Source organism: Papaver somniferum, chromosome 7, assembly GCF_003573695.1.
Source record: "Papaver somniferum cultivar HN1 chromosome 7, ASM357369v1, whole genome shotgun sequence".
Lineage (NCBI taxonomy): Eukaryota > Viridiplantae > Streptophyta > Magnoliopsida > Ranunculales > Papaveraceae > Papaver > Papaver somniferum.
In genome coordinates this window covers 50,697,212-50,720,572 of record NC_039364.1, presented here as the reverse complement: position 1 = coordinate 50,720,572, position 23,361 = coordinate 50,697,212, and the positions used below count along the sequence as shown (strand labels likewise).

Here is a 23,361-nt window from a genome sequence, read left to right as displayed (position 1 = left end):
AGAATATCTTCCCTGTTGGATTTCAGTCTATCTTTGGAGAGTTTTGAACATCTCATACTTTTTTATTAACGTGTGAAAAAGAGAAGAAAAATAGAAAATAATACGCGACTTCCGGTGAAAGAAAGGGAAGATTATCTCGAGATTTTTGGTACATGTGGTGTATATATAGAGTTATAGGAGTTCCATAAGAGATTATTGGTAGTTTTGGGGTGGAGTAGAGGAAGAAATCACGTTGCAGAAGGAGTTGCAAAGTCTCAGTAGCAGGTGAAGAAGAAGAAGCAGAAGGACAAAGACCTGCTTAAGTAAGTTGCAAACTCAAAGGAGAGTCGCTGAAACTATCGCTCTCGGCAGTGCTTGCGAAAAGCTTTCAGCAACTGACATCCATCCTTTTGCAACTGAGCCTTTGTAACAACGATTCTGTATCACTAATACAGCGCTGCAGATTCACTGATCTTATTCATTTCTCTTTTTTCTTTATTGTAAACACTTTTTGAGCCATGAATAAATATTTTGAGATTGTTTTCGACATGAGGAGTTAAACCCTAACACTGGGATGGCGGAGGAAGTCATATTTCATGCTTGTGGTAATTATGTTTAATTTTTTGTGACTTTCTGCATTGATTATTAATTTAGTTATGGTTTTTATTGAATGATTGTGATTTCAATTGATGGGTCATGCACTCACGCTTAGTTTAAGACTTTTGATGTTCCATGCTTTCGATTACACTCATTAACTTTTAAAATCTACTTTAGGTAAAGAATCAGAGTCACTATTTGAGCTATAATTTTTTAGAATCAATATATGAATCGCATGAATGAGTTGTATGGTGGAATCATGAGTCTCAGTCTCTAATAATATTGTTATCATCTTTTGTATATTTTCTAGTTTAATTTTGAATTAGGTCTAGAAGCGAATCGTCACAAGTCCGAGTTGAACGAATCTTATTACCATGTTTCTACAACTGTTAAAATCACATCAAGCATTGTCATGAATCATAGTGTATTCACACGGGTCGATATATTAATAAGATTCGTTCAACACTAATGCTCAACACTAGTAGCATGTTTAGATATTAGAAACAAAAATCAATTCTGGAAGTCAAGATAAGTCATTTTGAACTACCTACAAAAAGTAAACCAAACATACTAATCAATACTAGACCTTCTCTTTTCAATCTCTCTCTTCTTTTGCCTCATTCCCCTCAGTTTTTTCATTATTCTCTTCAGCTCTGGTGCCGAGAAAAGGTTTTTTCTTCTGTACTACTAGGTATTCTTTTATATTACTTTAGATCTAGGTTATTTTTTTTTTGCTTGTCTAGGTTATGAATGGTGGTACTAGGCATCAAACTTGTTTTGTCGGTTGTTGGAAAGATAATGTCGATTAACGATTATGTGATGGCTGGATCATCACTGTGGTGACGATAACTAAGGTTTCATGTTTTTGGATGAAAAAAGTTGATGGTGGTGATCGATCAATTCAGATTCAAATCTAGTGGTGGAGAAACAAATGATTTTTCTTCAACAACTTAGTTATGTTGACGACGGCATAACGACAACATTCATATCTTTGGTAGGTGTTTTTTGGTATTGAGTTGGTGATTTTGATTTTGATGAAGCAGGCGTGTTTGATTTTGGTTATTGGGCGTTGAAGATGTCAGGTCCTCTTCAATTGTTTCTAGTTTTTGGGGGTTGAATATGTCATCTCTTCTTTTTCAATTATATGGAGGTAGTTATATAATGATAAATGTTTTTCTATTTGGGATTTGCTTCATGTGCAAATGGTGGTATTGGGTGGATTTGGTGATAATGGTTTTATGGTATTTGCTCCACATGCTTTTTGGCAATGGGATTTGTAGTACTTGTGGAAGTGGTATTAGTGCAATCTTGGTAAAGTGGAGTTTGAAGATGATATAGGCACTACCAGCTTATTGCATTTTCAACTCTTGGATTTTTTTAATTTTTTTTAAGTGTTTCTTAGTTTTTTCTTTCTATTTTATTTTTATACTTGCTATTTACTTCTTGTAAATTCTTTATGCATGGATAAAATTTTCCCTTCCAATACAAAAAAATCATTTTGAAATGAAATAATATCGCCAAACTAATGGTTATGTTTTTGATTGTTAGATGCCAAAAAAGTATTTTTTCAAGGTGTATCCAGACAGTATGTTAGACCATTGCTCGGTTGAACCCACCAAGCTTTGGTATGTCAAGGTTGGTTGTCATATTTTAGTATCAAAACTCAGTAGCTTGATTAGATTACTAGAGTCAACTTCGTTAGGTTAGACTAGGAAGTCTAGAAATGTTGAGACATACAAGTATCACTCTGAAGACCTGAATATTCCGAAGACGTATCGGCATCAACGATGACATCATCCTTCCGCTTGAGGTTAGTAATACATGACTTGACTTGTTTCCATTTTTATATCATAAGCTTTCAAGTCGTTTCTGATTGAAAATTTAACATTCCAAGTTATATATATGAAACTCTAGTATAATAGACTTGATCATCATATTGTGATTAAAGTGTCAAGAAACAATATATCAATAGTGATAAGTGCTTTATATTGGTATATTGAATCGCGAAGTATAATGCTTATCTTTTGAACTTCGTGATTACAACATCAACATAATCTTTTTAACTCGTTACTAAATTGTGTAGTACACATAGGTTTGGATTCATACCTAGAAAACTATGTTTAATTACATAAGTTTAAGGAATCAGGGTACGAAATTGTTTCATAGTCTAAAGGAAATCAAGAGGATTGATGGTCTGGTTTTCGTAGAAGATCATAAGGTTGAACCAATCCTAACCTATATAGAACCAAGGTAAAACCGATCCTAGCTTATGTTGGGAGTAAAGGTATAACCGATTCCTACTTATATTAGGAGTCAAAGTAGAACCGATCCTAACCTGCTTTAGGAGTCATGCTAGAACCGGTCCCAATAGGCAAAACCGATTTCTCTAAGTCACGTACACTTTGGGGTTGGTGTGCTTTTGGAAATAAGGTTTGCAAAAAATAGGAAAGTTCAAGATGTCGACATAACGAGTAATTTGAACATGTGTTGAAATCTTATTTCTTAATTGTTCAAAGATATTCATTGATACTCAAGGTCAGATCCCAAACCGAAATAATAGATAATCTTTTTGAGATTTTCGAAATTATTTTTCCAGCAATCAAAACATATCCCTGGAAAGATATATTAGTTAAGTGCTATCTAATATTGAGTTTTCCATGAAGATTTCAGTTATACAGTTGGACAATCGTTGGAATTAGACAAAACCAAATTTGGGTGATTTATTGCATATCTTAAAAATATATTCGGTTGTGGAAATTCCTTGGTGTTCAAACTACCCTGGTCTATAAATATTGAATTTTTTACTTGTTACAAACTTATCCTGAGCTAGGCCAACTTCATCTTTGTTGTTTCTGGTGTAGCCGACTAATAATATTCTCGTAATACTATCTTGGAGAAGAGAATAACCTAATTAGGCGAAATCTCTTACCTACGCTAGTTTAAAGACTTCTTTGGGATCAAGAACCTTCTACTAGTATCCTTTATGGGAAACTAGAATTATATTGTTATTTTAGTTTTCAATTATTAATTTGATTGACTAACGGTTTTTAGCTCTTGATTGCACCTAGTTTGATTATTCTTGAGAGTCTTATCTTCTGACATAAAGTCACTTAAACTAGATCAAGAGATTAACATTGACTTGTAATCATCCATTGTTAAGACTCTGTTCCGTACGTGATCGATCATAAGTCAGGATTCAAGTTTGTTATTGTGCAGGTACAGAAGATTGTTGAATATTAAAGACAAGCAGATTTTTCTTATTGGTTTTGTATCTTCATGATTTTCTTCGTGCACAAACTTGATCGGCTGGGGTTCGACTAGATATAGTTTATATTTTGATAGACTTATTATTGCTAGTCGTAATTTAGATAGACAAGCTATCATTTGGTGGTACTCTTCAGTATCCAAATCTGGTAGTTCTGTTTGACTCGATCTGGTTAAGTAATTTAATCCAGATGTTGGAAGATCTATAACCCGACAAAGAAGTTTAGATGATTTTAAATAGAAAAGCCTTTGTCACACTAAACACAAGTATCTCTGATTAATTTCCTAAAATAGAAGAGTGGTTACCAAACAGATGAGTCATTACTGTTTGCAAGACGATCAAAAGAATTGAGTGCTTAAAGTTTACAGAGAGACTGAACCAACTTAAGAAAGTAGACTCTATCTTAGGATTCACGTGCATTGTCTAGATTGGTTGTAGGCGTAGGGATATTGAGGAAACTAGATAACTAGGGGTAGCTTACTTGGTCTCAACTATACTAAGTTGGTAGTGTCTGTGTATAACGGGTTAATTCTGAGAGTATTCAAAACTGGACTAGGTGAGTTTCTCTGCATTTCCTCGTTAACAAAATCTTGTTGTGTCTTTACTTTTAATTTCCACAATAATAATTATTGTTTTAGTTATAATTAACAGTAAATACACTATATGTCAATCCCAAACACTTAGGTTGATCCTATAGTTTCAGTTTCGAACTAGAAACTATATACCAAGCGTATACCTTGTGGTTGTTATATTCTTGGAAATTTCTGTCTATAGTAGATCATGCAAGGTATATATGAATTATAGGTTGACATCGAAAAGATTGTGGTGTACTTGGTACCCTCATTATTTCACACTCTATAAATGAACGATACATTTTCTGCTGATACAGAAGGGTCCAACATAAGTTTATATGTCACCTAATCTGTTAGAGCACTGCTCGGTCGAACTCGCAAGTGTTGTTGTCTCAAGCTTGTTTGTCAAGTTTAGTTGCCAAAACTATAAGTCTTGATTTCTAGTATACTTATAGCTAAGTCTCGGATTAGGATAAAAACTGTGGTCGAGCTTTAGACTTCACGGTGTTCATCGATTGAAGACTAAGAACTACTAAGGGGAGCTTGTGGAACTTCATCAACAAAAGGTATGTGGAGACTTGAACTCATCTATCACTCAAAAGTCTATCTACTCTATCTCCTATTTAAGACAAAAGTCGTATAACTATATAGACTTCGATTATACACATTTGATATTTCGAGCTGAGTTTAACTCGCTTACATATCTCTCAAAATATGTGTTGGTAAGCTTTCGCTTTAACCAAGTTCATCTTATATTCTTGACGAAAGTCAAAAGATGATCATGTAAAAATCGCCTGGTAACGTCTTACATGATTTGTGTGAGACAGTCATTTGATGTAGACTTGGAATGTTTCGTATTGATCTATCGATCACTTGAAAATTGCTTTGAAGCTAATAGTTTGTGTGAGACAGCTATTGTCGTCTTCTAAGAAAGTTTTAATGATTGAAATGAGAGTTTAGAACAATTAACCATGATTGGATATAGCACAGTATGCGTACTTTTATGCTAATTATTGCAAGTTATTCCAAGTCCCGGGAACCATAGTATGCATACCCGTATGCGTACTGGTTGGTTAGTTAAAAGCCCATGAACTTAGTATGCATACCCGTATGCGTACCGGCGTAAGTTCAAGTTCGGGAATTCAACTGAGTTTGGTGGTGTACGAAAGTATGCATACCCGTTCGCATAATGGCGAACCCAGACCAAGTCTGGCCACTTAGGTATGCGTACCCGTTTGCATACTTGAGTAGATTATGTTCTAAAATCGGTATGTTCATGAACTAATACATTTATAAATTAAGGAATGCAATCTTTTGCAAACCGTGGCTATAATGTTTATGAATTGATTCGAGTGAATCAAAATCGATTTTTCTTCAATTGTGTCTTGTATACTTCAATGAGAATATAAACAATTGAACAACTCTATAACCACTAGTTTCATTTGAGTCATTTGAACTAGTTGTGTTAAGATGAACAAGGTTGATATGAAAGTGTTCAGATGGCTAACTTCGGTTAACTATTGTTGAGCCAACAAGGTGTACACGTTTAGGTATGGTTACCCATATCTAAATGAAGTCACTTTTTATTTGTGTGTAACAAGCTAAGTTCGATCTAACGGTTGAAAGATATTAGCTTGAGTCTAACCAGGTGAATATTGAATGCTTTGTTACCAAGGTAACATATTGATTGCGAACCCTGATTTGAAGACTATATAAGGGAGAACTCTAGCAACTGGGAAACCTAATCCCCACACCTCCTGTGTGATACTAGTTGAGAATAGATTCGATTCTCCTTTAACCTAGGTTTTTCTAAAACCATTACAGGTTAACGACTTAAAGACTTCGTTGGGATTGTGAAGCCAGACCCAACTATTTTCTCTGTAGTTGCGTGTTCCGATCTTGCTGTATTCTATCGTATTGAGTACTATCTTCTCTAAGATTTTCTCGAGATTTAATCTTCGATAGGCAGGATAAAAAGTAGTCACAAACATATTCGTCTAATCGTTTGTGATTCCACATTATCTTGTTTCGCTACCATACAATTAAGATTATTGTGAGGTGATTGATATTACTAGACTGTTCTTTGGAAATATAAGTCCGGTGTATCAATTGGTTCCTGTGTACCTTGATTTATCAAAAGACGGAACAAAACTCATAGGTATTTTTGTGGGAGGCAGATTTATCTATTCAATAGACTTTTCTGTGTGAGACAGATTGGTTTATCAAGTCTTTGACTTTGGTTCGTAACAAATCTTAGTTGTGGGTGAGATCAGCTAAGGGAATCAAGTGCGTAGAGTCCTGCTAGGATTTATAGGCGTAAGGAACGCGACGGTACCTTAATCAGTGTAAGATTGGTTATGGCTCAACTACATTCCAGTCCAAAGTTAACTTGGAGTAGGATAGTGTCTGAAGCGGCTTAATACAGTATGGTGTTCAAATCTGGACTAGGTCCTGCATTTGCGGTTTCCTCGTTGACAAAATTTCTGGTGTCTGTGTTATTTCTTTTCTGCATTATATTTGGTTATATAATTGAAATATCATAGGTTGCGCGTAGTTCAATCAATTAGATAATCCAACCTTTGGTTGTTGATATAAATTGATTGACACTTGAATATCGGTCTTTGGTACCGTTCAAGTTGTTTCACATAATAATCAGGCTCGCGGATTTTTATCTGTTTGATTTCTAGATTACATTGTGAAACAGAGATACAACTCTTGGATATATTTCCATTGATTGAGTCTGACTGTCTAGTTGACTCTCTTGGAATTATATCAGAGTTTGTCCATAAAGATTGCCTAAACGAAATATTGGGTGTGGTTGTTAGACCCCCGCTTTTTCAGAATCGATACGGCGTGTGGCTGTATCGATTCAGTATATCAACCGATACGGCGGAGCAGATTTTTATTAGACTAGAGTAAGGCCGGTTCCTTTGCATGAGGTATTTGCGCTACTTTTCCATTTTTGTACCCATTATAGGTATTGAAAAGTGACAAACATAACGTGCTTAGTGGTGTATTTACCACTTAGCCAGGTGCGATATAGAGTCTACCGAGCAATAAAGACTAAAATCGCTCGATAGTCTGTAGATTGCCAACGATATAATGACTATCTCTCGACACTATAATTTTCGCTCAGTGATTCATTATCCAATGGTCAAAATTCATCCCTCTATAAATACTCAACTCACATCTCTTTCATACCTCTTCCATACCTCTCAAAATTCTTCTAATTTTTCGTAATATGAATTCTAACACCGCTGAGTTCATAGAAACACACGCCACCTAAAATCAAAGATGTGTTAACGGAGCCAGTGTGCAAAATCCTAGAAAAAAACGGAGTGCAAAATTTATTGTTGCCAAATGCAGGAATTGTGTTTTTTTTACCCTACGTCTACTGATATGGTGCACAACATCAAGGCAAGGCATTGTGGAAAAATATATTTCCGAAAATTGAAGAAGAAACCATGAACCTCGATAATCCTGAGGCGAGTGGTTTGAGTGGTCGCTTCATTGTAACCAATAAGAAAGTAAGTTTGTACGTTTCTCGGGTAAAGCGAGCCGGTGGAAACCCAAGGAGCAGTGAAAGGCTGATGGACATTGAAGAAAGGTGTCGGGCGGAGCGGCTCCACATGAACGGAAAACCTTTTGAATATGGAAGTTGTTAAGAGATCTTAAAAGTGATGCCCAAATATAAACCAGTCTTGTTATTTTAGGTAAAGTTTTAATTTCTTAATTCTCAATTTTAATTTGTTGATTTTAATTTTTCTAGATTTTCTGATTAAATTTATGTTTTGATTAAATGTAAGTCCAAGTAAATGTAAATATTTTAATTAAGCATCGATGAATTAAAAATATAATGATGAATTTCAACAATATTTCTTGTTTTAAGTCAAATTCTTCGAATTAATTAATAATATTGCCTCATTTTACAAGATATAAACTTGTACAATAAAAACTTAAATAAAAATTTCAGTAAACATCTCCGATAATCTTTGGTCTCGTGGTTTTCTTTATTTGAAGGAACTCTTATGTGCTTTTTGGTTGCAGGTTTGACTGGTTAATATCCAAAATTTGAAAATTTCTTTGCTTTTTACCTATTTTTTTGTATAACTATCATATATGTTAACAACAACTTCAAGTACTACTGTATAAAAATTAAGTTGGGTTTGAACGTCATTTGAAATTTTTTGAGATTAAAAATGAGAGAAAAAATTGGTGTAAATCTAAGTTTGAAACCACTTATATACAAACGACTGAGAAAGAACTGTTGGAGATAGAATTTCCACGCATATATAGACTAAATCGCCAGTGACAGTGACTTTATTGATGCCGCTCTAGATATCATAGCTCGACATCATCCGGCCCTTTTCCTATAGTGGCGTGGTTAGTTTGCCAGGCTACCTGGTATAGCAAATGGGAGAGTTTGTCATTATGCATGGGAACCGGCACAGTACGGTGCTTGTGGAGCTGAAAACGGTAACGGTCACCCATGTTCCGATGTTCCCGCGCTTCATTTCCCGAAGATAGAGAGACAGAGAGTGAATCTGTCAGGGTTTCACTATGAACTCTCTACGCCTACCAGATGCTTCAAAATCATTCACAGACGCTCGACCATTTCTAGGGTTTCAAACTCGCCCCTTCTTATATTCGTTCTCAAACTCAATTGTGTGTTTTACTGATCGAAACATCTCTTCTAGTGTAATTTCCTGTAGTTATAATGGAGGAAATAGAAACCCTAGAGCGAAAAGAATCAGAAAAGGAATAATACCAGTAATAACGGAGATAGAATCATTAATAAAGAGAAAAAAAATGTGTGGAGTGTAGATAATGAATTAGCAAAAGGGGAGGAGAAACAAAATCCAAGTAGGAGGAGAAAGAGAGGAGGTAAGAGAGTGAAGAATGTTGGAGGGGGGAAGAAAGATAAGAATGGGTTATGGTTTCTGGCACTATGTGGGATGAAGTTGAGACTGTTTTGCAAACACAGGTATACCCAGGTTGAAATTTTAGGGTTTGTTTTTTATTGGATTGTGAATTAGGGATCAAAGTAATTTGTTAGATTACAAATTGTGATTTATGAACTTCAATTTGCTTAAATTATCAATTGGAAATGCATAATTTGATACTCTAGGGATTGTATTTCCTGTTAAACAAACTGGGGAGTAAAATTTGTACTCAGTTCTTTAATATGAATTTGTTTTTTGGTCAGGAACCTGTTATAAGACCGATATGGAATACTTTTTCTAGTAGTGTAAGTGGGATATGGAAAGGAGTTGGAGCTGTTTTTTCACCCATTACTGCGGAAATGGAGCCAATTAACGTGGGGAAGAAAAACGAGTATTTGTATGACTGCTACACTCTTTCTCACATTGAACTGGTGCCATCACCTTCCAAAGGTCAGAGTTCTCACATTAGAAGGAAAATTAATTGGGTTACTTTGAACCCTTATGGTGAAATACAGCAAGTTAGCAGAGATCTGTCTCTGCCCTTGAAGGAAACGATGGATGCCAGCTCAAAACATCGTGATTTGCCTACGTTCGAATCATTTGACCTAGGATCAAGTGATTTGATGGAAGACGATATTATGGGGATAGAGCCTGGCCTTGTTTTCTTTGAGGTACACTTTATGATTCCTTTTTGACTTCATAAACAGCTAGCTCACATTTTTAGCTCAGTTATATTTATGATAATGTAACCTGTTTATTGTGAAAATACCGCATCCATTAGGGGTGAGTTTCTCGTTCTCAATTTACTTCTTTGAAAGTTTCTCATTGTTGCTAGATCAGTATTGGTCACTTAAAAATTTGAACATGTGTATTACACGTGCGATTCTCAAACCTCTATTGACCAGCTGAATTAACATTGTGCAACCCTGAACCTCAAGTGAACTGCTATCAGCATGTAGGAGAAGATAAGGTTAAATGTCATTTGCACACAGATTAACTAGAGCTGATCAGTGTCTTCTTTGTTGTTTATATGGATCGTATGCTACAATTAGAAACCTTATGGGCATTTGATTTTGGTTTGCTGAATAGCAATCTGTTTATCACGTTAAACAAAAACAACTGAAGACTAAGATACGGCAAAGATAAATGATTTTCACGTAAATACTTGTGATGTAGCTTTCTCCATTGATGACCTAGAGATAATAAATTTATGATATTCTTGCATGTCCAGTTTCCTGTTGTCAAACCAGAATTGTTTTTGATTTGCAGGATGGATCTTATTCTAGAGGCCCTATGGAGATACCAGTTGGAGAACAAGAAGATGACTCAAAATATTTCCTCTCGCCAACATTCAAGTTTGAGCAAGTAACTATCTGTCTGTGTATTGTGCTATGATATCTGATGGATAACTCATTGCTTACTAGTTATCAAAATTTTCCGTTTTTCTTTATTGTCTTTCACATGTATTTAGCATCATTTATGTGTTCTGCTAGAAAAGAAACAAATCATCTTATACCAGGGAAGTAATATTGTCCAAGTAAGAGAAATTATCTGAGCTCATGTAAGTTTTCATGTTGTAGTGCTTGGTTAAAGGATGTCACAAAAGATTACGCATTGTGCACACGATAGAATTTGGAAATGGTGGTTCAGACATACAAATAATGAGAGTTGCTGCATATGAAGAAAAGGGGGTCAGTCCTGCTAATTTAAGTGAACTAAGGTAACAATATGCTTCTTCAACTATCTCCTGTGCGTATTATTCAAAATCTAGTATAAATGTTGCTCGGTATATACCACAATATAATTGTTTCTCCAAGTTCATTTAGAATTCCTAGTTTCTGAAGACACAATGGATAGATCACAATTTCTTCTGAGTTCAGGAGAAATTAGGAGCTGAGATTTTTAGGAGAAATCGATGACTACTGTTTTATAGTGTCCACTTGCAGATTCGTCAGTGAAATAGACGAAACATTTTCGCACAGGATGTGATTCTGGATTTTGTTTACTAGTAAAAGACTCTTTTCAGTTTATTTATATTTAGGCCATGATATCCATTTGATAATTCAGGAGGCTTAAATTGAATAATGCTCCAAAGAGAGCTTTATTTTCACTACTGTTAGATCATCCGACAGCTTGAATTAGGGAAGAAATTTTCTAAGAGTGTTCCTCTACTTAATCTTCTAGTCGTTCTTTTACTTTTTTAAACATTTATAATAACAATAAATTATCATCAACCATTTTCATATACCGTCTCTAGACATAGTGTCACTCAAGTTGTTTAACTTTTCAATGCATTGGCCTTCTTCTTCTCCTTGTCCTTCTTCTTCAATCTGAGATTCTGAATCCTAACGGTTGCGTTGTTGTATTTGAGCAGTGACATGGAGTTTGATTTGGAACCCTTTTCTCAGTGAAAACGAATCCAGCCATCAGAGTTGACTGGATATTGGAAGGTGTTTGAGGTGAGTGCATCTCCAATTTACGGAGAGGAGACGAAGGAGAGCAATGAGACGCCTTATGTGTACCTCTGTACTGAGACCTTAAAGAAGAAAAACTTGCCTGAGAACCCTGTCCACTTTGGAGAAGAAGAGATGCTTGATATGCAGGATGTGTCTGTCCTTTGGCTTCCAGGTGGCATAACAGGGTATGTAGACATCAAGAAGGATGATGTTCTCTGCATTGGATTCAGTTGGTACTCTGACGAAGGAGTCAACCTTGTTATGGAGAAGGATTATGGAACAGATGGTAAACTTAAAGATGTTCGATTGAATACAGAGGTGAAGAGAAGGTGGTCTGACCCACTATGATTCCTCCTTTTTCACCTTATTTCTGTTGCTCCAGTTCATGCTAATCTCTTCAGTAACGTCTGTACACATTCCCTGTAAGAAGAACATGTTAAAAAATGTAATATTTTCTTCTTAGAAAGAAGGTTCCAAAAATGCAAGATGTGGATTAATATTGGATATTACTTGGTTTGTCCATAGCCATTGAGACACTCTTACATGTTGTGTACTTTGGTGGGTCAGTCAATTTGAACAGACATGCCAACTATTGCTTTGAATAGTGCCCGTATTCATTCCAGTATTTCCCATCCACCACCACTATAATGAAACCACACTTAAATTCTCAACTAGATTTAGGTACCTGTCAATTTGTTAGTTGAAGTGTGTTCACATACTTAACAGAGCAGGGATAGTGTGAGAGAGAGAGACAAAATCAATGGGTTCATCTTCTTCTTCAGCAGAACCAGTTCTACCATTGCACATCAAGATAATGATTGCTTGCCAATCCATCCTAACAGATGTTTCACGTCGTTCTGATGACACAATAAATAGAAGCTTCTTAAACTTGTTCAATTACTTGGTGAAGGTACCTCCAAATGAGAAACCAATCGAAGGCATCAAAGCCGTAGATATCGTAGTTGATCCAAACAAAAACTTATTTTTACGTCTCTTCACCCCAACTGATAAAGCCTCCTCTGACCAAACTCTTCCTGTCATTATCTACTTCCATGGTGGTGGGTTCTCATTTTGTTCTCCTGATTTCTTCCTCTACGATAACTTCTGTCGTAGGATGGCTAAGAACATTCCTGCCATTGTCGTGTCTGCTAATTACCGTCTTTCACCTGAATACCGGTTTCCAACACAGTATGAAGATGGATTACAATCTTTACGTCTTCTTGACTCGAAAATTTCTAATTGGTTTCCGGCTAATGCTGATTTATCAAGGTGTTTTCTTGCGGGTGATAGTGCTGGTGGTAACTTGGCTCACAATGTTGCGGTTCGGTACTCGGCTGAGATAAACGATTTTCGAGAGCTTAAAGTGATCAGTCTGATAGCAATTCAGCCTTTCTTTGGTGGAGAAGAACGGACTGAGTCAGAACTACGTTTAACAAATGTTCCCATCGTTTCAGTAGAAAAGGCAGATTGGCATTGGAAAGCCTTTTTACCAGAAGGTTGTGATCGTGATCACGAAGCAGTTAACGTTTTTGGACCCAACTCCGTTGACATTTCAGGATTGAGCAAGTTTCCAGTTACACTGGTGGTAATTGGCGGATTTGATCCATTACAGGATTGGCAAAGACGGTATTTTGAAGGTCTGAAGAGAATTGGAAAAGAAGCTTATTTGGTGGAGTATCCAAAAGCTATTCATATATTTTATGGGTTCCCTGAATTGATTGAGTCTTCATTGTTAATCAATGATGTCAAGAAATTTATTGAAAAGAGAACTCATCTCTTGACATGAAAGAACTTTCTCTTAGCCAATTTGAAGATGCAATAACCTTATGCGCATTGAGAACAAGAGGAAAGTGCTGTGTAATCATCAATGATGACATAAACAATTACTTGGTCTCCTTCTGGAATTCAACTGTCATTTTTAGCGGGTAACAACAATTGGGAATTCTTTTTCACGATCTACATTGTTTTTGCTTTGTTTTTATTTATTAGTTTGCTTTTATATGTACACTGCTTGTAGAAGTTTCTTATTATCCTTACTGTCGATATTGTCAGTCCTATATTCATTGTCAATGTACTTCTCTGGGTTGTGCTGATACCTATAGAGCATGTTCATGTTTCGTGTCTAAGAACAGTGCGACTATATACCAACACCGATACCATACTTGTGGGGGAAAGGCAAAGATTTTTCTCGGAAATGTCGTATCGGACTTTCTGAAGTGTGACACTATCAAACAACCGAACCCGGGCAGTTGTGCAAATCCGCAGTACCTGACGGTCAGCTCAAACAGGTTGCGGTTGTCGTATTAACCTTGGTAATTGTAATTGACAGTAATAGTGTGCAGGAGAAAGGTTAGCAGTATATCTCCAGGTTTCACAGACTTCAGTGCAGCGTAAGACTGAAGCAGTGAGTAACCTAGATAGTATTGCGAATGTGATCTCGTGGCAAAGATTATCATTGCTCGAACTTGAAATTCTTTAGTCACTTGTAAAGAGAGAGTTTGGAATCCTACTATGATATAGTCTGGATACAGTAATTTACTCCCAGTTGTAACTTCTAACCTTATTTTATGGGACCAACTAAACGGCCTTCTGATCTTGTGAGTAATCTACAAAAATGTCAACCACAGTGCATAACGTACAGAAGGCCATAGAAGGTTTGTGAAAAATTGCAACATTCTTTTGAACTTTGTGGAATGAGCAAAAACAAATGACAAACATATTAATACCCCATCTCAAAACTGAAATGAGATTATTCAATTAAGATATTACAGGTTCATAAGAATAACATCAGAATCCAAAGAATGTTATAAACAAAGAATATTCAACATCATAAAAATATATTTATAATCTTAACTCACCCACATGTTCATTGAACCTTGCAGTGCTAATTGGGCTACTTCTCCTTTCGAGCAATTGAATCTGCACTTTGATTTATGACCACCCAAAGCCTGGTAACAGCTGAAAGATTTCCTACAGAAATCACAAGTGAATTTTGTAGAAGCAGAAGACAGTATTGATCTCTTCACAGCATCTAACATGAACCCATATCTGTAATCCCTAGTTTCCTTCTCAATTCGCTCTTTCTTTGATCGATCTTCTGCATAATTGATCATATTAGTATCTTCTATTTTTCGTTTCTTTTTCATAGCTGGAAACTCTGTAATGACTCTGTCTTTCTTTGGGTGATTGTTTTCCGCTAAATCAAGAGAAAATCCACTGGCCAACATCAATAAGGCTTCTGCAACTTCCTCTTCATCTTCTTGCTTCTCAATTGATGATAAAGAAGTAAACGATGTTGTTGATGATGATACCGAGCTTTTACGACCCCTTTTTGCTTTTTTACACCATCGGGGTAGAAGAGAAAAAGATGAACTTGGGACTTGATTCTTTAACTTTAGGGGAAATTCCATTGTCTTCTTCTCTGTAATTTCTTGATAATAAGAATTATCAATTTCGAAACCTCCATTAATGCTTCTTTTAATTTTAAACTTGAGTTTTGATGGTGTCGCCCTCTTCTTTTGATCTTCCATTGTAAGATTTGACACAACAGAGTAATGAAACAGGAACTTTGCTGAGAAACCCTAGAAGAAAGAGGTCGAATCAATGCTACAATCAAGAGAATGAAGTGAAATTGTTGATTACCAAACCAGATAACTTCTTGCTCTCAAGATCACAGAGGAAGATTATGAAAAGCAAATAAGTAAATAAAACACTCTATTACTAGTTGAACGTATAGCGGAGCGGACTACTAATAAACACTCTGTTACTTGTAGTTCACTCGGTTTCTAAAAAATTTCACTTTCCTAATTTCTGATCACCTGTCTTCCAAGGCTTATAACGGGCTTCTAATTTCGTATCTTCCAAGACTCGTCACTGACTTCTAAAAATAGTTCTGCTACTGACTACGGACCATCTGACGAACGCGTACAAATTCACCACTTACTGGCTCCGGCTTCCTACCTAGCCGGTGTTTTAGATTTAGGGGGGCGTTACCAGACCGTGTAGTGTACTGTATTCTGCTAAAAGAGATAAAGAGTCAGAATAAGAGTGAGACTACATATACAATCAGAATAGAAAGTGACAGATTTCAGGGTAGCTATATACATTCGAAATTATTTTTAGTAGTTAAACCATTGGTACAAAATTATATAGTACATGAATTAATGGAGAAAATTGAAGAACATCTAATTAGAAACTGTACTTTACAACATTAGGTATAGGAAATTTGCATTTCCAGTTACAAAAACTATGGACTGGTATGTGTTGGTTCGAATTGTAAACTCAGATGGGCATCACAGCCCTAATCATGGCTGTTCTTGTGAATGATTGGCACTGCCAGAGTTACGTCTTAGTCTTTGCCTCCTGAGGCTGTCATGGCATTCTGCGAAGAATTCATGGTTAAGAGCATCCTCTGCACTGATTCTCAACCTTGGGTTCACTGTCAAGCACCTATCTATCAAATCAAAGAGCGATCTCGGGATTTTGTCGATGAGCTCGGGTCTCTTGGTGTTAATCTTACACCATTCTTGTAGTTTCACTGATTGCAAGGACTCCAAATCCAACAATTCCTGCCACAGATGGAAATTCCTTCAAACATTGTATCTCACTATTTTACCAAAAAATAAATAAATGTAGTACTCTATTAAGTTTGAGTGGATAATAAAATTCGATTGTAAAGTTCAGATTTTTAAGTGTTAAAGATATGAAGTAACTAAGCTCATTAGAGTAGGAAGGATGCTAATACTAAATTTCACGACATACACTTAGCAAACTACTGAACAAAATACATGTTTTAAGGAGCTACCACAGGGAATGAAGATTCGCGGTTGTGTAATTTGGCTACTTCCCACAGATCTTCGCTACCTCTTATCTTCGCAATATCTTTCATATTCCTGCATACAAATAACAGAATAAGGAAAACAGCCGTGTAACAGATATATTCTCTATGAACTCTGAGCTAGGAAAGATTTGTACTGTTCAGGATCGCCACCAAAAGGTGATCTTCCTATCATCAGGTAAAGAAGAGTAACCCCAGCAGACCAAACATCAACTTTAGGACCTTGATGTGGAGACTTCAACAAAACCTGCACAAACCACATCTTTTAGCTAATTCCTGTAACTCGTTTTATCAAATTTGTAATGGGATCTACAGGTAGCAATTAGAGGAAAAACTTTCTAAATTTATCAGCATCAAAATATACCCCTGACCATACACAACCGTTAACTATACAATTTTATAAGGATGGTTCCTCGCTGAAGATATGGATGTTGGCTTATACTACAGATCAGGAGGTGTAAGAAGATGAGGAAGTCGTACCTCTGGTGCCCGAAACCCTTTGGTTCCGACGCAAGGACCTTCTCTTTTCTGCTTTCCATCGCCTATTAACGACAATTACAAAAAATCACAGATAAGGAAACAAGACTCATAGAAACAATATATTAATGTTGAACACTTCTGTCTGACATGGTATACTACCTTTGTTATTAAGCAATCCGGAACCAACAAAAGCATAGCTAGCAGAGTGCACAGGCATTGGAGTCAAGTAAAAAAGCTTTCTGTCAACTTTCCCATAAGGAGCAGCAACTCTTTTCCTCTGAGAAGAAGGAAGATTTATTCTCTTTTGATTGGGATCATTTGGACTTTGAATAGCCTCCACTAAGCGTTGCAGTTCCTTCCTTGTTGTCATCGGCATGGGTTCTCTCTGCTGCTCCCCTGAAGGGGTTCTTGTGCTTGTTGCATTTGCTGAGGTTATGCCTGAAACATCTGCAACTTGGGTTTTTAATTTTTGTCTGGTACCCAAATCCAGGTAAGCCTTTGAAGGACCCAGATCAGATCCTCTCTTCCTAATGCTCTTTGGCTCAACAGATGGTTTTGAGACCTTTGCTGTTACTTGATTACTTGTAACTTTCCCAGTTATGCCAGGTGGAGCAGAATTGATACTGGGAAGTGGAACATGACCAAAGTTCACACTAGAACTCTTCTTTGACTTGCCTATTTAGATGAAGAAATAACTCCTAGTCAGTTTTACACACCTGACATGCAAAAGTGCAAGACCATAGAAAATGGAGACCCAGTTACAATATAACCATCAGGTGCGTACAATAGAGAGAAAAGGAACTCACCAGTGGCATTGTATTTCTGTTGTAAATCCTGTTGTACACAGAAGAAAAATCAAACAAAAACCACCCAAATTAGATTATTTTATGTGAACGTTATAAATAGGTAAATATAACAGTGTGAAGCATCACTTACCATTGCAAGATTAAAGTCAATGAGGTAACCTTTTATAAGCTTACGGGAAAAGAGAAAGTTCCCGGGTTTTACATCTCTATGCACAACACACTGCAAGATGGGGGAGATCTTTTAGAAATATGTAAGAAATAAAAAGCATAGAATAAGAAGACTTCAATGAATTCTCTGACCTGCTTGTGCAAACTAGCAAGAGCTCTAAACATACAATAACCATACCACTGGAGCTCGTACATATCTATCTCTTTCTTCAACACCTAAAAGTTAATAGAAATTGTTTAGAGAGAAAGAGAAACAAGATCAACCATTACTGTTAAAAGAGAATTAGCAAAAGTAAACGATAGATGATGTCCTCTATTACCTCTGGTCGGTCGTGATCAACATGCTCTAAAACAAAGCACTCAGAGTTGCCGCTTTTGAAAGAGCTCTCATATTTTATGACGAAATTCTTACCTCTACATTTGAAGAATTGTACTACCCGTTAACGTCAAAATTCTTAAGTTCAGAAAACAACGAATTTTCATTAAATACACATAGAAGTGTTTAGTCTCATTACCCAAATCGCTCCAGCATCTTTAGCTCATTGTACATATGGTGTGCATGAGCCTTCTCGTGAGGACCTGCAGGACCATATTTAGCATTGTTAAGCATCACTCTAAGAGGGGCTTCTACTCAAATATAACTTTCTTTTAACTTGTAACTCATTGTCGATCTAGTTCCAAAATCAAAGTAGCTGCAGTAAATCAAAAGGGGAGAAGCAAATTTCCGGTGTACATTTTATAGCAAATGTCTTCCCATCGCTCTTTCGACGTGCCCTGTAGACAGTCCCATAACCACCTGCATATGCCCATAATGTAAAAGGGTGAATTAAAATCCAAGCATAATAACACTCTTTCAGGGATCTAAATGTAGAAATCATTTGCCAACGAAACTTCATTACCTGAACCTTCTTCCTCCTCTACGATGAAAGATTCAAAGTTTGGCAGTTCCCTAGTCTCTGATTGATTCTACAATATGACCACTAAGCATCTTAGAAACTTCTTAGCTTGTAAGAGAAAAGCTTGAAATTTAAAAAAATCCAAAAAGGAACAGAAGACCAGATAAGCAACCTGGACGAGTATATAAAATGGTATTACGAAGATGGAAGCGAGCTTACCTTAGGAGCAAGAGAGGTGGAATCGATACTTATGTCAACATTACGACTCTGCTTTAACTTATGCTTTGTGGGCATAACCTGCTGATCTCTTTTAGATTGCTCCTGTTGTTTAAGAGATTTCCCAGCCTTATTGCAATTTTGCGAGTCAGATAGAACCCCCACTCCTGGAGCTTTATCCCTGCCCATGCTTTTCACTTTAGTGGGAAACCTTGTCGACTGCATCTTGACAGTATAGATCTCAGCTGAAGGTAGAACAAGCTGGCTTTCCACTATGCCAATTGTCTTCTCTCTGTCCAAAGATGTCACCATTTCTTTGTGGTTCGCTATTTCCGTAGATCCCAAAACACCTTTCAGATCCTCCTGCAATATTGTTGCCTGATCAAGAAGTAAGGCCACTCCTCTACCTTCTTCATTTGTTCCACAATTTGCTTGAGTTTGTCCTTCCTTGCAACTATCCTTTTCCTCATTTCTTAAAATACGTCCTTCCTTGAAACTATTCTTTCCCTCAATTCTTAGAATTTGTCGTTTGTTGCATCTATCCTTCTCCTCAACCCTCAAATCTTCACCTGTGTCACAACTATACTTCCCCTCGTATTTTTGAATTTGCCGTTCCTTGCAACCATCTTTTCCCTCAATTCTTGGTATTCTACTTCTCGAAGCTTCAAAATCATCACTATCAGGGACAACCTCGCCTGGCGAACTACTACCCTGGTTACCTCCTTCCAGACAAGAAGATGCAATACATGCTATGGTTTCTCCACAATCCATCTGGTCTACAAGAGTTTGCTCACCCTCAGTTGTAGTTAAAAGAAGAGTTGGTTCCTCATCAAGTACCTTAGTTTCCTCTACTGCAGCTAGAGGAATGTTCAGATCTATTACACAATTTGGCATAATGCGCAATGGTTTCGGTCCATATGCATATTCTACCAACTCCATTTGCCCATTTGTGGTTGCCTCAGCATCATTTTTAACATCACGTTCAATTTCAATCAATTCTTTACATGAACCGTTGACATTAGGACCGAGAAGCAATGGAAGCAGTGCTCTTTCTTGGGTTAAAATCCCACAATCATGTGGCATAAAGGACAAGCCATCTTTTAGAAAACTCACGTTCCTCATTAACTTATCAGCAAAATCAACATAATCCTGCATTAACAATGAAATCCAGAATCCCTCATGAGTGACAAACTGAATGACTCGCAACTATATAGTCTAACAGAAACTGAAACTCTTATAAAATCAGCTATGAATACTTTAAAGAAAAACTGAGCATCACAAAAAAGGTGTCTTGGTCAGATTTGGAACAACTCAAAGTAACAAAATGAAAACATTAGGGTATCAAGAGATCATGAATACCTTAGTTGATGTAACGCTGAGGATGCTATCTGCTAATGCTAATAAAGCAGCAGTATCATCATCTGTTTCAAGTATCAATATCAAATCAATAACAATACAGGAACAAAAATTAACAATTTCACTGCAAGAAACAAAAAAAAAGGCAGGTAGTTACCAGGTTCTGGAGCTGAAATTAATCTTCTTCTTTTCAAAGAAGTCGAAGAAAAAGTATCCAGTTTCTGTTGCTTTCTCTTCCTGTAATAATACATCCTAACATCACCAATATTTCCCTTTGATGACTCCCTAGTAAGTGTAACTCTCATGGCAGAACTCAATGGAAATACAGAAAAATACGCAGGTAAACTAATAGTTACATACAAATCTTTACTCAACAGTATAGGCGAATCAGGAAGTGAACACAAACACCTAACAAAGTCAGTCGACAAATTACACTTCTCGGCGAGTTCTGAAAGACGACACGGACCCCGCAGATACAGTAACGCTCGAAACAAATACCACGCTTGGTTTCTATCAGCTTGACTTACACTATTACTACTACAGCTTCCTTCTGTGTCTGTAATGTAAGCTACCATTATTTGATTGGTTTTTCCCTAAATTGAAATATCAATTTTGTTTTCAGAATTTCAATTGAGAAAGATTAGATCTGGATGTCTTCATGAAGATTAGGGGGTTTTTAAGGGAAAATAATTGTGAATGTTTTCAGATCTAGCTAATAGAAAGTAGAAAATGAAATGAAATGAAATAAGGGTTTAAGGGTTTGAGAGCGAATGATTCTGAAGAAACCCTAATTTTAAGATTAAAAATGAGGGGAGTCTGAAGAAAAGAAGTAGAGGGATTTTCGATGTACCTGATGAAGATCCGGAGGTGATTCGATTAAGGGCGACTGTAGAGAGAGGGACAGAAAAATTTCTCACAGGGATATATTAATAAATGTTGTCTTTATCTGAAAAGTCTCGAGAGAATATGCGGGAAACGTACTCGTGTGGAGATTTAAGATTTGACACAAACGAAATTCCCGCCAAAACCCATAAAATTTTGAGAAACTCTGTTAATAACAGACTTTGACGGCGTTAAAAGTGGGGATCATGTTGCGTTGTAGTGGTTACAGCTGGCTACTGTTCAATCCCTTTTGGTTTTGGTACTACAAAAAAAATTTCGCTGGGTTTCAAAAACGGCTGATTTGCAGGAAAACCGAGGTAAAGCGGTCCTTGTCTAAATAATCGCTGTTTGTTGGAACCGTTTATTCAAAGTTGTAACGGACGTTTTTTCATGCTTTTTATAAGTTTTTCCCACAAAACTAGTCATAAAAATCCAAGGTGACCAAACTTGTAGTACAAAAACCCCACTCAAATGTTGGGATCCACTAAAACTCCATCGTAAACAAAATTGATACAAAAATCCCAAATTTTTAAAAATTGATACAAAAATTCCAAATTTAAATGTTGGTTTCATCAAATTTTATTTTGGTTTCATCATAAAATTTGATGAAACTAAAATAAACTTTGATGAAACCAACATTTAAATTTGGGATTTTTGTGTTAATATTGTTTTGATGGGGTTTTCGTGTTACTTTTGTTTTGATGGGTTTTTTGTGGAAGGATGATGACACCTCTGGGGTTATAACTCGCGGACCATTTTTCCCAAGGTTTGAAAAACAGGTCATCAATTCTCTCTCTTCTCTCCCGTAACCGTTTTTTCCAAAAAATTCTCTACGACAAATCTTCCTAAATTTTTGATCCTCCAAAATTGTATTCTAAATCCGTTGGATATAATTTGAAGTATTCAGATCTTCCAATCAGATTTGGATACAATAAGTAAATATTTTCTATTAGTATTTTCTTAAATAAACATCGCTATTCAATGCGATTTTTAGGTTTTTCCTATTTCAATTTCATTATTGCTCTCATGCTGTTCTCAAACCCATCAGAGATTTCTCATAGCCTTATAGGCGTTTCAAATGATTGTTACAATTGTTTCAAGTACATCAAGGACGATTTCTTCTGGCATGACGTAATTCTACATTCTCATGAAGAACAATGACTACCGAATTTGATTGTGATAATGGTGTTTTGTGCTTGTTATTCCTGTATGGGACAATGCCATCTAAATGAAGAAGATAATGATGAAGAAGACAAATTCTTCAAATCCAAATGGCAAAATTTTAATTCAAGTGTCATCCCTCAAGTATCATCAATTTCCTTAAAATTCATGTATTTAATACGTTTGTATTATAATTTACTTATTACTGTGATACAAAAAAATTTGTATTTTATTATGTTTTTCAATGATGTATCTTAAAATGATGTATACAATCTTTCTATATCAATGAAATTGAGAGATCACCTCTTTCCTTCAAAAAAAAAAAAAAGGTCATGGCTCAAGGCGCAGCACTGGACGTGACTTTTATAGCATGTTTTAACGAGTGTGAGCACGTTTCGGATAAAAAACGCGTTATTTAAGAAAAATAAACGCGTTTTTATATGATATTTTAAAATAACGAGCGTTATAACTGTTAAATAGAAAATAAAAAAAAAAATATCATCTGAAATTCCTACCTAAAGATTATAACGTGCGGTGAAAACAATTATAACGTGTTTAATAACGTTTTTACAACGTTTTCTATATATTACTATTTTATTCTTTTATCTCTAAAAATTTATATATTGTCAGTGGCGACAAGAGAAGCGGTTTTGGGCGACTGAAAATCTAGGATTGCTTCTCTTCAATTCTGTCGGATTTCTTCACAGGATTTCCTTCTTCCTTACTTCATTCGTCTCCCCTAGATTT

At 36.1% G+C, this 23,361-nt stretch overlaps 2 protein-coding genes and 1 pseudogene across 3 annotated transcripts; 2 read left to right on the top strand and 1 right to left on the bottom strand.

Annotated features, from left to right (window-relative positions):
• Nucleotides 1-8,816: 8,816 nt before the first annotated feature.
• Nucleotides 8,817-12,415, top strand: LOC113297271 (annotated as a pseudogene).
• A 157-nt stretch (nt 12,416-12,572) lies between these two features.
• LOC113297270 (probable carboxylesterase 18) lies at nt 12,573-13,924 on the top strand. Its single transcript, XM_026545698.1, has one exon. The coding sequence runs from the start codon at nt 12,573-12,575 to the stop codon at nt 13,596-13,598; it is 1,026 nt and encodes a 341-aa protein (XP_026401483.1). The 3' UTR covers nt 13,599-13,924.
• A 2,021-nt stretch (nt 13,925-15,945) lies between these two features.
• On the bottom strand, nt 15,946-21,457 carry LOC113297268. Of its 2 annotated transcripts, XM_026545697.1 has the most exons (16): nt 20,932-21,457; nt 20,729-20,808; nt 20,575-20,636; nt 19,219-20,364; nt 19,003-19,069; nt 18,837-18,899; nt 18,619-18,682; nt 18,424-18,517; nt 18,236-18,319; nt 18,066-18,155; nt 17,936-17,963; nt 17,289-17,804; nt 17,130-17,191; nt 16,787-16,896; nt 16,617-16,704; nt 15,946-16,380 (listed from the first exon to the last, which is right to left on the bottom strand). In XM_026545697.1, exons 1-16 carry the CDS (start codon nt 21,144-21,146, stop codon nt 16,117-16,119), a joined length of 3,033 nt encoding a protein of 1,010 aa, XP_026401482.1. In that variant the 5' UTR covers nt 21,147-21,457; the 3' UTR covers nt 15,946-16,116. The 2 variants fall into 2 exon arrangements, with proteins under 2 accessions (XP_026401482.1, XP_026401481.1); XM_026545696.1 differs by having other exon boundaries at nt 20,729-21,457.
• Nucleotides 21,458-23,361: the final 1,904 nt, after the last annotated feature.

Bases quoted from the DNA above. Each gene is read 5' to 3' on its own strand.
- LOC113297270 (XM_026545698.1), top strand. From the start codon at position 12,573: ATGGGTTCATCTTCTTCTTCAGCAGAACCAGTTCTACCATTGCACATC.
- LOC113297268 (XM_026545696.1), bottom strand. From the start codon at position 21,146: ATGGTAGCTTACATTACAGACACAGAAGGAAGCTGTAGTAGTAATAGT. The intron at 18,320-18,423 runs GTAATAGAGGAC...ATTAACTTTTAG, and splicing joins TTGATCACGACCGACCAGAG to GTGTTGAAGAAAGAGATAGA. The intron at 17,805-17,935 runs GTGAGTTCCTTT...TCATCTAAATAG, and splicing joins ACAGAAATACAATGCCACTG to GCAAGTCAAAGAAGAGTTCT.